General features: G+C 38.1%; 1 protein-coding gene across 3 annotated transcripts in view; it reads left to right on the forward strand.

Moving 5' to 3' along the window:
* The window catches only part of LOC149792511 (uncharacterized), a 35819-nt gene extending 31493 nt beyond the window's left edge, over positions 1 to 4326 (forward strand). For all 3 annotated transcript variants that reach the window (XM_089971120.1, XM_089971122.1, XM_089971121.1), the window contains exon 8: positions 748 to 4326. In XM_089971120.1, coding sequence (XP_089827246.1) covers positions 748 to 3137 — 2390 coding nt within the window. In that variant the 3' untranslated portion in view covers positions 3138 to 4326. The remainder of the gene's footprint in view (positions 1 to 747) is intronic.
* Positions 4327 to 17723: the final 13397 nt, after the last annotated feature.

Below are 17723 nucleotides of genomic sequence, written 5' to 3' on the forward strand. Positions count from 1 at the left end.
TGGCTTGCACTGTTGATTTTAAGATCAAAGGAGAGTACACTGGAACTGAAAGAAGAAAAATGGTTTCTTCATAAAATGTTTAGTTATTTACTTTGTACCATCACCAAAATTTTTGGATGATTCTTCACATTGGTTTCTCTACATAATTTGAGTTCAACATTGGGATCTTGAGTAGACTTTTGTACTTACTCAGGAAGAAGCCTATTGATTTGGGATCCAAAAGTCAAGATCACTCTGACTAAAAGAAGAAAATAGTTTTTGAATGGTAATTTTAGTTGTAAACCACATATCTGGACCAAAGTTTGTGGAGTATTTGAACTTCAGGTATGGAATAGGTCTGCAGAGTTTGGAGCAAACAAAAATTTGAGGATCAGTGTTATTTTGAATGAATATTTTCTTTTGCAGAATAACTTTTATTCTAGAGTAAGTTCATTGTATTTACTTTATGAATGGCTTGCACTGATGATAATAAAGAAACCTTTAGGTTCTGGGGTCAGACATAAGAGGTCACAGTTGTGCTAAGTCAGGTAAGAGTTTGTTTGATCAAAGATCCAGGTCATTATGACCCATTGGTCAGTAATCATCAGTCAATCTAGTCCTAGTCTACATCATTTTGTAGTAGGTTTTGGCCCGTTTTTTTTAATAATTAAAATATGTGGCAACTCAGCAGAGAAGGCCAAGCTACACAGGAGCTGTTGACGAAAGTTTACTATAGTATTTTTTATGTTTTCTTTTTTTTTTCTTCAGAAAATTGGGATATAAGAGATGACAATTTGAAGAAACAAGCTCACCTACTGAAAGCAGCAGAGCTGAAGAGGCGAGGCATCACTCGCTATGATGCTGAGATCATTCTTTCGCAAGGTTTAAAGTTACCAGATCCGAAAGTAGTGATTGAACGAAAATTGCCTGCATCCATCAATGCCAGTAAGTCCGTCACTTTAAGTGAGTGGGAGGGGAAGAGAGTATCTCCAAGGAAACATTTAAGTTCCACATCAAGAGCTCTTGTAGAGGAAAAAGGCGTCCTGGTGAAAAGACAATCTCCAAACTCATCATCAACAAAAGCTTCGATAGTGAAATCAGAATCTGCAAATCTGAATACTTCCCCAGTTTCTGAACTTGTTGGACAAGTGTCCAAAAGAAATCTAGGACAAGTTTCAAATAAAAGTGCAGATGCTAAGACAGAGGTGAGTGTGTCACATGAAACATCAGAATTCTTAACCCCATTTAGTGTGATAACTAGTCCAAACAGATCTCAGGATTTAATGAGCCCTTCAAGATCAGACAAGAAGAGACCTGATGGTGTAAGGCAAAGTCCCAGACTGAGGGCTAAGGAGCAAACAGACACAGAAAAGCAGTCTAACTTGAATTTAATTTCCTGTTCTCAAAATGAGTTTGGGTCAGGGAAAGTGGATGAACAAATGAGTGACAGTAATAAGGATGTGAAATTGGGGTGTTTTGATCAGAATTTACCTTCAGTAAATGCAGACGATTCAGGGTGCAATTCTGTATTTAATCCTCTTCAGATTGATGTTAGTAATTCTTCTCAGGGGAATAAAGAATCTGACTCGTCAACTCAGAATATATTTGAATTAAGAAATCGAAGGAGTAGTTCAGTATCATTGGATATGCCTTTCTTGACTCCGTTTGAATCGGAGCCTTCATACTGTACCAGCACAAATGAGAGTAGAAATATATTTGAAAGAATGGAATCAAAGTTTGAATTGGCTAGTGTAAAACCAATCAATTCTCTGTCACCAAGAACAAGATCAAAGGAAAGATTCATGAAGCAGGAATCAATTGATACCCCTTCCCCACGAACCAGATTGAAGGAAGACTCAGTGAAACAAGAAACAATCAGCACACATTCTCCACAAATTAGATCACAGGAAATTAGCATGAAACAGGAACAGCTGGATATTCCTTCTTCTTGGCCTAAATCTTTGGAAGATTGTTTAAGAGCATTAAATACTGAATCTGGGATCTCACCATCCCAAGTTAAATCTCAAAGTGCAGCTACTTCTGTGCGACAAAGCCCTCGAACCCGAGTAAAAGTGGAAAGTTGCTTACCGGGAGAACTTGAGTCAACAGGTAATCATCCTTGTCTGCCAGATCTTCCTACCTCTAGTCTTTCAAATCAGGAGGGTCAGAAAACACGGCTGCGGTCTCATTCAGGACAGGGCTTATTTGAATCAGAACCTCCTAAAGGTTGTGACTCTGACTCGTTTGATGGGCAGAGAAGCATAAATAATAGCAACTCAAGCATCCAATCAGTTAAAACTTCTCCTGTTGACTCTGGGAATAGAAGTGGGACCAAGTCCAGAACAAAATGTCCAACAAGGCCTTCACCTAAGCCTCTTAGATGTAGTCCTAGAACTCGACAAAACACAGGCAGCAGTTTTTTCTCATTCAAAAAGCCACAGGCTTCAGTTAATTTAACAGAGTTTTTTCAGGGAACTTCAGGGGAAAAGGGTTTTGAAGAAAAAATGGATTTTGATGTGTTCAATTTTGAAGAGGACACAGAACTTAGCAGCAGAAAGGATGCACTGTGTGAGAAAGGTCAGCAATCAGATTCTGCTCTTAGACAAGATGGTCATAAAAGAAAACAGGGTAAGAAAAAAAGAGGAAAAAGACGTTTAAGTTTTGGTGGTGAAATCTCAGATTGTGAAAAGGTTGAGGAGAAACATTGGAATAGAAGACGTGTTAGATCTTGGTGTGAGGATGTAGAGTATTTCACATCATCAAAAACACTAAACTGCTCACCAAATAAAATTCCTAAGATCACATTCAAGATGCGTCGGGATCCTGTCCTTCAGAAGCAGTTAGAGGCACAAAATTCGCAAGGTGTTCATTTTGACTTTATCGACACTCAGACCTCGACAGCATCTACACCATGCGATACAGACTCTGACAGTGATGAAAGCGTCCTTGTGCATACAAAGCGTCCTTCCTCAGGGGTGGTTAACTCACAACAAAGCCCATGCAATGAGACTTGTCTCCCATTGAAAACTAGTCGGTTCTATTCACACAATTCACAATTCAATGGATGGGCTGTTCCAAAAATTTTGCGGCTCAAGTTGAGAGGTGAAGCATTGGTTGAGAGAAACCTTACATCCCATTCATTTGAAACCAATAGTTGACCCTGATAACATTAAATTTCTTGATTTATCCTCATCATTAAATATCAGACAACAGAATATGTTTATCATCTCTAACAAATTTTAAGCTAAGGTCAAGATTATTCTGTAATCTAATTTATTAATTATTTATTTCTTTGTCCATTAAAAGTAAAATTGCTGACATGACTGTTTTTCATATATTACAGGGTTCAGCCTGTCAATCACCAGGTTTAAACTTTGGAAACTAAAAACATCAATCTGACCCAAAATATACATTTGGTGAATATTTGTAGACTGAAGAAAAAAAAGAGTTTGCTGCCAAACTTTTTTCTGCAAACACATATTTCAAAGTATTTCACCTTATGTGGGGCCTCAAATTTGACAGTTTTCTAGAAAGGCAAAATAAAAGAAATAACATTATTTAATCCTCTTTATTTTACGCTTATTACATTCAGTAATTAGAGCTGTTCACCATGGTGTCAGAATTGCCTCCAGTTGGATTGCAAGGTTACAAACCCCATGTTTACTTGTATGCAGTACACAATTCTCAACTGCTGTTTTCCAGGTCAGGCAATTAGCCAGGAAAATATTATGTTTTATTATCAAATTAAAAATCTGCTCAGAAAGCTTGTGTATTCAATAAATTTCACTGTCAATGAAGAATTTACAGCAGACCATATGAAGAGACATTGGTGCTCACATAAAATAGTATCCATATTAATTTTATCCCATTAACCATCTTAGTGACACCTAAAGCAATAAGTTAAAACTATTTGATTTTTTGTTTTTTAGAGATAAGTCTTCATTGTTTTCTTTTGGTTTTATCAGTAAATATTCAGGGAAATAGTTTCAAAAAGATGAAAATGTTTTAACATGGGATATGTTTTATAAACCAGTCACCATTTACTTCATTGTACAACCATATTTCCAGGTCCAAATCTTGATTAGGACCAAGATTTAAATTCTGTTTTTATTCTGTAGTTTTTTGGATCAAATTCCTATTTAGAATTTGTTGCAATTATTAAAATAGCAGTTAATTATTAATTGTATTAATTGCTAAAATACTTCTCCACATGTACATGTACAGGGATGCACAGAAAAACATGCATGACATTTTTTCACAATATATGATTTATTGTAAGGTTCTTTTATCCACATAAACAGGACAATAATGCTATTTAGTGTGAATTAAAATTATTATTCTGCAAAATATTGTCCCATAGTCTCATTTATTTTCATAAATTTTCTTGGTTTTACAAAAGATTATTTTTGGTCTGTACCTAAATTCATAGATTTCACAGGAGGGTCAGTATTTGAAGAGTCTTAAAAGTTGTGGTTCTTAGCAAACATGAATTTAATATCAGTAATTCCTTACCTGTTGTTGTTGCATAGTTACTACTTTCCAGGAGGAAATACTCCAACCAACTTATGAATATTCCATCCTCTCATTAGGAAACATTCAGACACTGAATCATCCCTGGAGGAGAACCCCACACATGTTGGGCATGTGTACAGGCAATTGTCGTTATTTTTGGGGTCGCCCTGTTGTAATATTCAGCATCACTGATGTAAAGATTAACTGCTGCTTCATGGCTTAGCCAGCTATTAATTAAATGCGGTGTGTGCTGTATTCTTCATGAACAGTAGGATTATACTTGACTTTATTAGTTTTATTAGGCATGGCTCGCTTGAGAGTTTTTAGAGAATTGTTTCATACATGTGGTGCAAATCTGGCGTTTGGGTTCTTTGTTAAAAAATAAATATAAAAAAATAATTGTAAATTTTTTTTTTTTTTTTTTTTTTTACCTGTTCTTGCAATTTGGAATCACTGGCCCTGCCAGTTATTAATTCACTTTAGCCTATATCATGAATTTTATACATGGACAGTGGGTCACTCACCACTTTTATCACGTAATGCATCATGCTCAGTTATCGAAGACATGTTCTTTTTTAATTTTAGTTTTCGGATAGCCTTCCTAAAATTGTTCCTTATTATTAGCAATTATTGTAACCTATGGATGTTTGTGTGCTAATTTAGTAATTATGTGCTATATTTAAGCATGGTTGATTTGTTTTGCTGCTTTTTCTGTCCTGATTCTTAGTGATGCATCCTTTTTAACATTGAGTGAAACACCCATCTAAGGTGCCATTTGACTGAATAAATTATATTAGCATAGAGAACTGCTCTGTCTCAGATGGGAGATCATGGGTTTGACCCTCAGCCAGGTCATATCAGAGACTTATAACAATGGTACTAGCAGCTGACTTGCTTGGTGCTCAGCATTAAAAGATTAGTGTTAGGACAGGATGGCCTGGTGTCAGGATAATGTCACTGGGTGGGATATGATGTTACATGTCCGCAGCATGATGCCTTAGTGGTAGACATCATTATAAACTATCACAGTGGAGACATCGTAGAGATATGACTGAAATTTTGTTCAAGCTATGTTAAAAATCCAAATCGCCAAATCACACACACACCTACACATACAGACACATTAGCCTAAACTTAATCCATACTTTTCATTGTATGCCAACAGTTTGTATAACCATCTTTATTTCAGGAACTATGTCAAAGCAAGGTGTGGGGGCCTCAGGAAATTCCCTTGGTATACACACACCGCTTGCTTATCCTGCAACACTGTAAGATGACAGATGGCTGAACATTTGTAGACTTTGGTTTGACAAGATATGTGATAACAGCAGGGACGACAAACCTAACAGCCAGGTGATGAAGACAGTTTCATCATCTTCAGATTTTTGGGGGATTTTGTCCCCCGAGTTGCTTGGGTCTCAGAGGAGGATTACCCAAATGTACCCAGAGATGCAAAGGGTTAGTGGGCCCCCTCTCCCTAGGGAGGTTATAAATTGGTCAAGAGTAAAACACACCCTCCCAAAAGAAGGAGCAGCACTGTTTTCATTCTGTGAGGGCAGAGACTGAGTCACACCCTTGCAAGAAGGAGAAGGAGCACCCTCTCTTTACCACTAGGACAGAGAGTCACACCCTCTCCCGTTAGGGAGGAGCAGTGCCCACTTGGGTCCAAAAGGCAAAGAATGAGTCACCCACCGATGAGGGGGTGCAGCATCCTCTACTGAGTGACGGCTTGTTAATGGCTGGTTGCAAGTTGGACAACCCTTGCCCAGTAAGGGGTGATCAGCACTCTTTCAGTCTTAGAATCCATTGTTGGCAACTTGATCAAGCCCCCTACAGATGTGTCACCTTTCAAGTCTGTGCCAGGTACTGGGTACCAGTCATGTGTCTTTGGAGACCCTATGGCATAGAGATAGGGATCAGGTTAAATTCCCCCCACCCACCCCACTCTCTATTTCATCCTATGAGGGACTGGGAATCTGCTTACAGATGCTAGATTTAGGCAGGGGATTAGGTTGACATCCTCCCCCTTCCCTATTTTCCCATTAAATCTGTATGGGGCATGGGACTTGCTACCATTTCCCTGCATGCAGCCATGGACTTTTGGACCTGGGCTGCATAGTAGTGGGCTCGTGCCTGAGGACTGTCAACCCTACATTGTCGTACAAGATTGGGTCTTAGAAGAGGGACAGGGATAGACCTACTTCCCCACAATGTGCTTGGCTGATAGAGTCTTCCACTGTTATCAATATTTCATTAAGTGTGCAGGAGGAAATGGCAGTTCAAATTTCTCTTCACCCCAACTCTTCCCCAAAACTGAGACGTTGGGTCATGTAGTCATGCCTCCCTGGAGAGAGGGTAGGATGATGTTGACTTTTTCTGTCCTTTCCAAAGTCAATGAGTTTCACACAGAGCAGGCCGATGTGGTACCTTTGCCCCTTGGGTCCTCATCCCATTCTCACTCTTGAGTCAGTTAAGGAGGCAGAGGAGGAAGAATCCTGTTAGTTTGATAAAGCCCAGTATCCCGGACTTTTAGATTCTGTTGACTCCCAAATTCCTTCCAGTTTGGAGAAACTGTATGCGACAAACTCATGACCAGGTTGCTAGCTCCTTCCTTACTCAATTACAATCAAGAAGCTCTCTGAAAAATTTAGCAAGGGCCAAGCTGTTTCTAGACAACATAGGGGGTGGTCTGCCCCTTCTCCCAGATTGCAACTCTTAGTAGCTCCTTCTACCTACAAGGTTCATACCCTTGCTGGCCATCTACACCTACCACTTAGGACACGGAAGCAGTTCTAGTTTCTATGGTGCCTTGGTTTCACCTTCAAGTGGAAAAATGGAGCCCTTAGAACCAATGGCCAGGTCACTAGTAGTCGTTGCTGTGTGTACAGGCTTCTTTTCAGCAGCCTAAAAGGGCATGCTACAAAGGTCCAAGGAAACAAAAAAATAGCATTTTATCTGCATTATACTCTCAAAATACACAACTTTTCTGGTACCTTCTAAAGAATCCGAATACTGGTGTACAAAGCATTATAATGTCTACAACTTGTTATGAATGATTTTCAGCATTATGTAATTTTTTTCCAGTTATGTTGACCAGATACATGAAAATGAAAACATTCAACTAGTTCCTGAGACTCTAGATAGAATAATCACTGAAGAGGAGGCTCACCTTGCACTGAGTATAATGAAACATGACTAAGTAGGGGGAGTACGTGCTTTATCCAGTCTCAGGCAGAAATGCCATAAGACCTGGCAATTGGGCAGTCTCCTTTGATCTTCATGATGCATACCTTCACATCCCTGTGTTTTGCTTGACACAATAAGTACCTGCAGTTTTGCTTTGAGGGTGAGTTCTTCTGGTTTTGAGCTGTGCCATGTGGCCTAGCCTCAGCACCCAGAACTTTTACAAGAGTCAAGGAAGTAGTTGTAGCACATTTAAGATCATGGCAGTCTAGAGTCCATCAGACTAGACCTGTCCTGCTGTTGGTTCATAGTGAACAGGTTGAGTTTTCTATCCAACATTGAGAAATCAGAGCTGAATTCATCTCAAGATTTTGTCTACATGGTGTTGAAATTCTGCACAGTGTTGTTCTGTGTCCCTCTGGTCAGAGTAGACAACAACCTGCCCCTTTCAGAGTGTTGTTCTGTGTCCCTCTGGTCAGAGTAGACAACAACCTGCCCCTTTCAGAGTGTTGTTCTGCATCCCTCTGGTCAGAGTAGACAACAACATGTCCCTTTCAGAGTGTTGTTCTGTGTCCCTCTGGTCAGAGTAGACAACAACCTGCCCCTTTCAGAGTGTTGTTCTGTGTCCCTCTGGTCAGAGTAGACAACAACATGTCCCTTTCAGAGTGTTGTTCTGTGTCCCTCTGGTCAGAGTAGACAACAACCTGCCCCATTCAGAGTGTTGTTCTGTGTCCCTCTGGTCAGAGTAGACAACAACATGTCCCTTTCAGAGTGTTGTTCTGTGTCCCTCTGGTCAGAGTAGACAACAACCTGCCCCTTTCAGAGTGTTGTTCTGTGTCCCTCTGGTCAGAGTAGACAACAACCTGCCCCTTTCAGAGTGTTGTTCTGTGTCCCTCTGGTCAGAGTAGACAACAACCTGCCCCTTTCAGAGTGTTGTTCTGTGTCCCTCTGGTCAGAGTAGACAACAGTTTTTGAACATACCCCTTTCAGAGATGCTGAGAGTAAAGACTGCATTGTCAGCTCATCTTTTTCTCTCTCTGCTGGGGACCTTGAACTCCACAACAGACCTGTTTCCCATAGGCATACTCCTTGCATACACTCCAGTTTCTCATTTTAGCTGCTTGGAATCCACACAGGGACCCATTCAGTGCCTAGATTTCTCAAGATTGGGATTTGCACCATCATCTGAATAGGTGGACAAATGGGGACTGGTTTCTAGCCAAAGTTCCCATGTGAACCTTCCTTGACCCCACTCCTACCTTCTTGCAGACACACCATACGCAGGGAAGATCCCTCATCTAGAACTGGGGTGACTGATTCTTTTCTAACTGAGATCCCCAGTCTCAGCGGTATCTGTACTGTGGATGACCAAGATAGATCTTTATGCCCAGTTAAGGCTCTACATTTTTATTCGACACCCTCTAAAGAGAGAAGGTAAGATAGGAAGCATCTTTTCCTCTCCATTAAATGTTCAGCTGATATTTCAGCTTCCATCATTTCTAGGTGGAATGCATTAACTATCAAGAGAGGTTACCAGTGCCTTCTTGAGAGGGACCTGTCTTTCATGAAAATTACCATGACCAAACTGATACTAATGAATAACAATATGGACCCCATGACCAAACTGATGCCAATAACAATATGAACCCCATAACCAAACTGATACCAATAGGTGGCGCTATACAGTTTCGCATTTTGCATAGGGTTAGGATTTTAAAGAAAAAGAATGTCCCCGGCTTTCCTCACTGGTTATACTGGCTATTTAAAAAAGACCTTATATATCTTAGGTATAATGCAAAGAACCTTTAATTCCCTTTATTTTGGTGTATGATTGATGGGTGTACTATGGGTTATAGAGTATACAGCTTGGCCTTACTTCAAATGTGCACCTTTCAAAAAAGTGCTAGCTCTACTTGGTAATTTTCACTTCCTGAACTTCAGAGGTAAATTGTATAAAAAAGAGCTGATAACTTTTTTTACTTTTTATATATTTGGTAATTCATTCATTGCACTTTCAGAAGCTGGTATTGTCTAGTCTGGCAAAATTCATTTTCCCTATTTTAATAGCTGCTATGTATAGTGTACTTTAGACTAATTCAGACTGATTTTTTAACACAAGGGAGCAGTCATTTTAGTTAGCAGTGTGCTTAAATCATGTAAAATTTCCAAAAGTACAATATCCAAAAGAAATATCATCCACATTACATTAATGTAGCATAGAGGTATGCAAACATTCTCTCCACTGTGCATGTTTTAAATGCGAACTATTTCACCTTACATACGTCACTCTCTCAAAAGTACATATTATCTGGTGAGTGCCACCATAACAATATGGACCCCATAACCAAACTGATACCAATAACAATATGGACCCCATAACCAAACTGATACCAATAACAATATGGACCCCATAACCAAACTGATACCAATAACAATATGGACCCCATAACCAAACTGATACCAATAACAATATGGACCCCAAGGCCATCAGGTTTGAGCCATTGCTGCTTCATCTGACCATCTAATTTTTAAGGATGTGATGAGAACCACATTTTGGCATTCTTACACTAATTTCTCCTTTTACCATCACTAGCTAGCCCACCTAAGTGAACTCATTTTCTCCCTGGGCCCACTTGTCATTGCTCAGAAAGCAGCCCATGCAGATTCCATCCTGTAGTAGTCTCCTGTTCTTCTGTTACAGTGAGTATTCCTTGTGTTTGTTTTTTATTTGCCATTTGTGGGATTGTAAGACCTCACACCAAACTGACAAATTCAGTACACAGCAGCAACAGATACGGTATCACTGCTATAAAAGTATTACCTACCAGTTGCTATTGCCAAATTCCCTCCTCTCTCCCCTTCATTGAGACTGTGCAAAGCTAGGATGCTCCCTCAGAATAATGACGAGTGCCTTCCTGCATGCCCAGTTTGTGTGTGGTTCTTCTGCAGAGGCAGTCCTGTGATATGGAAGCTTCTGGTTCACCCCAAAGGGAGGACAGAATTTTTGTCATTTGGTATTTTCATGCAGGAAAAGTACTAGCAATGCAGCAACAATGGATCAATATTACATCATTAAAACTATTATCCCCCTCTCAAAAAAAATTTGATATCCATGAAAATTGATGCCCCTTTAAAATTAGTACCTCACAAAAACTGGTACCCAATGAAAATTGATACCCACAGTGTTGGTTATCCATGAAAAGTGGTGCCCCATGAAAATGCCTTAAAAGAAAAGCATAACATATTTTTCAGGGGCCCAGAGTGGCCAGTTGTCTAAAGTGCTCACTGTTATGGATCACTGCCATCCCACCTCTGTGTGTGTTCGAGTCTGGGGCTCGGGCAGTGTGGGTATGTGTTAAGCTTGCCAGTAGCTTCTCATGGGTCAGTGTATCTTTCCAGGGTTTTCCGTTGTTCTTCCTCCACCATTTATACTGGCCGCCATGTATAGCCTATCTTGTGCTGAAAATTGGCATTAAACCCAACAACAATGTCAAAAATATATTTTTCACAATTAATGTTGGATATCCAGTGAAAAAAGAGTAAATTCACAGTACTGTATGTGCTCGCTTATAGGTCAAGTCCAACTGCAACATGCACAAACCCTGATCTACCATTGCATAATGCATTGGTAGATTAGAATCTCTTGTTTGTTTTACTGATTACTTCTGATAAACTGCATAGATCCAGATCTGCTGGTGTATTATGTGATGACAGTTTTGGGTCTTGCAGTTGGACTTACAAGGGAGTATATATGGTATAATAAATAACAATGCATAAAGTATTTTTAGAAAAACATCTGTACAAAAGTGTTTCAGTCGAGTTGATTGTGGTGAGAAAAAAAGTCCAAATATAAAATACTCCCCCTCCTCCTCCCCAAAAATTGTCAAAATTAGTTGCAAATTTATTATTTATCCCAATATAATATTAGGTAATGAGAATGTTCACCACTTTGTTCAAAATAAAGAAATAGCAAAATGTGCAAAGGAATGATGTACAGTAAAACCTGTCTTGAAAGACCACTGCTATGTGTGACCACCTGTCTTGAGAGACCACACTCTCAAGGCACAAATTTAATGATTATATAGCAGTATGACCTGTTATGAGAGACCATCTGTTTTGAGAGGCAATATCTTTTGGGCAAAAGAGGTGGTCTCTCAAGACAGGTTCCACTGTAATAATGAATTTATACTATGTAAGGCTATAAGCAAAAATAGTTATTATGATACAACTGACATAAATCCAAAAAAAGTATTTATTATGATACAACTGACATAAATCCATACAAAGTATTTATTATGATACAACTGACATAAATCCAAACAAAGTATTTATTATGATACAACTGACATAAATCCAAACAAAGTATTTATTATGATACAACTGACATAAATCCATACAAAGTATTTATTATGATACAACTGACATAAATCCATACAAAGTACTTATTATGATACAACTGACATAAATCCATACAAAGTATTTATTATGATACAAATGACATAAATCCATACAAAGTATTTATTATGATACAACTGACATAAATCCATACAAAGTATTTATTATGATACAAATGACATAGATCCATACAAAGTATTTATTATGATACAACAGACATAAATCCATACAAAGTATTTATTATGCTACAACTTACACAGCGCCACATAAAGATACTTTTTATAAAATAACTGTAATAACTCCATACAAAACAGTCATTATCATACAACCAACTTCACACAAAACTAATTATTGAGAAAAAACTGACACAACTCCATTTAAAAAACTTGTATAAGAAGTTCTTTCATATGTTGGTAATTTAGATAATCTGTGCATGGACTGGTTTTAGCATACTTCAACATGGTAGAGGTAGTAAGATATTATACTACCCATCATTTAGCATACTTCCACATGGTAGAGGTAGTAAGATATTATACAACCCATCATTTAGCATACTTCCACATGGTAGAGGTAAGATATTATACTACCCATCATTTAGTGTACTTCCACATGGTAGAGGTAAGATATTATACTACCCATCATTTAGCGTACTTCCACATGGTAGAGGTAGTAAGATATTATACTACCCATCATTGAGCGTACTTCCACATGGTAGAGGTAGTAAGACATTATACTACCCATCATTTAGCATACTTCCACACGGTAGAGGTAAGATATTATACTACCCATCATTTAGCGTACTTCCACATGGTAGAGGTAGTAAGATATTATACTACCCATCATTTAGCATACTTCCACATGGTAGAGGTAGTAAGACATTATACTACCCATCATTTAGTGTACTTCCACATGGTAGAGGTAGTAAGATATTATACTACCCATCATTTAGCATACTTCCACATGGTAGAGGTAGTAAGATATTATACTACCCATCATTGAGCGTACTTCCACATGGTAGAGGTAGTAAGACATTATACTACCCATCATTGAGCGTACTTCCACATGGTAGAGGTAGTAAGACATTATACTACCCATCATTTAGCATACTTCCACATGGTAGAGGTAAGATATTATACTACCCATCATTTAGCGTATTTCCACATGGTAGAGGTAGTAAGACATTATACTACCCATCATTTAGCATACTTCCACATGGTAGAGGTAAGATATTATACTACCCATCATTTAGCATACTTCCACATGGTAGAGGTAAGACATTATACTACCCATCATTTAGCATACTTCCACATGGTAGAGGTAGTAAGATATTATACTACCCATCATTTAGCGTACTTCCACATGGTAGAGGTAAGATATTATACTACCCATCATTTAGCATATTTCCACATGGTAGAGGTAGCAAGATATTATACTACCCATCATTTAGCGTACTTCCACATGGTAGAGGTAAGATATTATACTACCCATCATTTAGCATATTTCCACATGGTAGAGGTAGCAAGATATTATACTACCCATCATTTAGCGTACTTCCACATGGTAGAGGTAGTAAGATATTATACTAACCATCATTTAGCATACTTCACAAGGTAGAGGTAGTAAGATATTATACTACCCATCATTTAGCGTACTTCCACATGGTAGAGGTAGTAAGATATTATACTAACCATCATTTAGCATACTTCCACATGGTAGAGGTAAGATATTATACTACCCATCATTTAGCATACTTCCACATGGTAGAGGTAAGATATTATACTACCCATCATTTAGCATACTTCCACATGGTAGAGGTAGTAAGATATTATACTACCCATCATTTAGCATACTTCCACATGGTAGAGGTAAGATATTATACTACCCATCATTTAGTGTACTTCCACATGGTAGAGGTAGTAAGATATTATACTACCCATCATTTAGCATACTTCCACATGGTAGAGGTAAGATATTATACTACCCATCATTTAGCATACTTCCACATGGTAGAGGTAGTAAGATATTATACTACCCATCATTTAGCATACTTCCACATGGTAGAGGTAGTAATACATTATACTACCCATCATTTACCATACTTCCACATGATAGAGGTGGTAAGACATTATACTACCCATCATTTAGTGTACTTCCACATGGTAGAGGTAAGATATTATACTACCCATCATTTAGCATACTTCCACATGGTAGAGGTAGTAAGATATTATACTACCCATCATTTAGCATACTTCCACATGGTAGAGGTAGTAAGACATTATACTACCCATCATTTAGTGTACTTCCACATGGTAGAGGTAGTAAGACATTATACTACCCATCATTTAGTGTACTTCCACATGGTAGAGGTAGTAAGAGATTATACTACCCATCATTTAGTGTACTTCCACATGGTAGAGGTAGTAAGATATTATACTACCCATCATTTAGCATACTTCCACATGGTAGAGGTAGTAAGATATTATACTACCCATCATCAGGCATACTTCCACATGGTAGAGGTAGTAAGACATTATACTACCCATCATTTAGCATACTTCCACATGGTAGAGGTACTAAGACATTATACTACCCATCATTGAGCGTACTTCCACATGGTAGAGGTAGTAAGACATTATACTACCCATCATTTAGCATACTTCCACATGGTAGAGGTAGTAAGACATTATACTACCCATCATTTAGCATACTTCCACATGGTAGAGGTAGTAAGACATTATACTACCCATCATTTAGCATACTTCCACATGGTAGAGGTAGTAAGACATTATACTACCCATCATTTAGCATACTTCCACATGGTAGAGGTAGTAAGACATTATACTACCCATCATTTAGCATACTTCCACATGGTAGAGGTAGTAAGACATTATACTACCCATCATTTAGCATACTTCCACATGGTAGAGGTAAGATATTATACTACCCATCATTTAGCGGACTTCCACATGGTAGAGGTAGTAAGATATTATACTACCCATCATTTAGCATACTTCCACATGGTAGAGGTAAGATATTATACTACCCATCATTTAGTGTGCTTCCACATGGTAGAGGTAGTAAGATATTATACTACCCATCATTTAGCATACTTCCACATGGTAGAGGTAAGATATTATACTAACCATCATTTAGTGTACTTCCACATAGCAGAGGTAAGATATTATACTACCCATCATTTAGCGTACTTCCACATGGTAGAGGTAGTAAGATATTATACTACCCATCATTGAGCGTACTTCCACATGGTAGAGGTAGTAAGACATTATACTACCCATCATTTAGCATACTTCCGCATGGTAGAGGTAAGATATTATACTACCCATCATTTAGCGTACTTCCACATGGTAGAGGTAGTAAGATATTATACTACCCATCATTTAGCGTACTTCCACATGGTAGAGGTAGTAAGATATTATACTACCCATCATTTGGCGTACTTCCACATGGTAGAGGTAGTAACATATTATACTACCCATCATTGAGCGTACTTCCACATGGTAGAGGTAGTAAGACATTATACTACCCATCATTTAGCATACTTCCACATGGTAGAGGTAAGATATTATACTACCCATCATTTAGCGTATCTCCACATGGTAGAGGTAGCAAGATATTATACTACCCATCATTTAGCGTACTTTCACATGGTAGAGGTAGTAAGATATTATACTAACCATCATTTAGCGTACTTCACATGGTAGAGGTAGTAAGATATTATACTACCCATCATTTAGCGTACTTCCACATGGTAGACGTAGTAAGATATTATACTACCCATCATTTAGTGTACTTCCACATGGTAGAGGTAGCAAGATATTATACTACCCATCATTTAGCGTACTTCCACATGGCAGAGGTAGCAAGATATTATACTACCCATCATTTAGCATACTTCCACATGGTAGAGGTAGTAAGATATTATACTACCAATCATTTAGCGTACTTCCACATGGTAGAGGTAGTAAGATATTATATTACCCATCATTTAGCATACTTCCACATGGTAGAGGTAAGATATTATACTACCCATCATTTAGCGTATTTCCACATGGTAGAGGTAGCAAGATATTATACTACCCATCATTTAGTGTACTTCCACATGGTAGAGATAGTAAGATATCATACTACCCATCATTTAGCATACTTCCACATGGTAGAGGTAGTAAGATATTATAATACCCATCATTTAGTGTACTTCCACATGGTAGAGGTAGTAAGATATTATACTACCCATCATTTAGCGTACTTCCACATGGTAGAGGTAGTAAGATATTATACTACCCATCATTTGGCATACTTCCACATGGTAGAGGTAGTAAGATATTATACTACCCATCGTTTAGCGTACTTCCACATGGTAGAGGTATTGTAGTAAGATAGTATACTACCCATCATTTAGTGTACTTCCACATGGTAGAGGTCGTAAGATATTATACTACCCATCATTTAGTGTACTTCCACATGGTAGAGTTAGTAAGATATTATACTACCCATCATTTGGCATACTTCCACATGGTAGAGGTAGTAATATATTATACTACCCATCATTTAGCGTACTTCCACATGGTAGAGGTAAGATATTATACTAACCATCATTTAGCGTACTTCCACATGGTACAGGTAGTAAGATATTATACTATCCATCATTTAGCGTACTTCCACATGGTAGAGTTAGTAAGATATTATACTACCCATCATTTAGTGTACTTCCACATGGTAGAGGTAGTAAGACATTATACTACCCATCATTTAGTGTACTTCCACATGGTAGAGGTAGTAAGACATTATACTACCCATCATTTAGCATACTTCCATATGGTAGAGGTAGTAAGATATTATACTACCCATCATTTAGTGTACTTCCACATGGTAGAGGTAGTAAGATATTATACTACCCATCATTTAGTGTACTTCCACATGGTAGAGGTAGTAAGACATTATACTACCCATCATTTAGCATACTTCCACATGGTAGACGTAGTAAGATATTATACTACCCATCATTTAGCATACTTCCACATGGTAGACGTAGCAAGATATTATACTACCCATCATTTAGCGTACTTCCACATGGTAGAGGTAGTAAGACATTATACTACCCATCATTTAGCATACTTCCACATGGTTGAGGTAGTAAGACATTATACTACCCATCATTTAGCATACTTCCACATGGTAGACGTAGTAAGATATTATACTATCCATCATTTAGCATACTTCCACATGCTAGAGGTAGTAAGATATTATACTACCCATCATTTAGCATACTTCCACATGGTAGAGGTAGTAAGATATTATACTACCCATCATTTAGCATACTTCCACATGGTAGAGGTAGTAAGATATTATACTACCCATCATTTAGCATACTTCCACATGGTAGAGGTAGTAAGATATTATACTACCCATCATTTAGTGTACTTCCACATGGTAGAGGTAGTAACACATTATACTACCCATCATTTAGCATACTTCCACATGGTAGAGGTAGTAAGATATTATACTACCCATCATTTAGTGTACTTCCACATGGTAGAGGTAGTAAGGTATTATAATACCCATCATTTAGCATACTTCCACATGGTAGAGGTAGTAAGATATTATACTACCCATCATTTAGTGTACTTCCACAT

The sequence above is a fragment of the Sinohyriopsis cumingii genome, chromosome 9 (assembly GCF_028554795.1).
Source record: "Sinohyriopsis cumingii isolate HCF-2022 chromosome 9, ASM2855479v2, whole genome shotgun sequence".
Taxonomy (NCBI): domain Eukaryota; kingdom Metazoa; phylum Mollusca; class Bivalvia; order Unionida; family Unionidae; genus Sinohyriopsis; species Sinohyriopsis cumingii.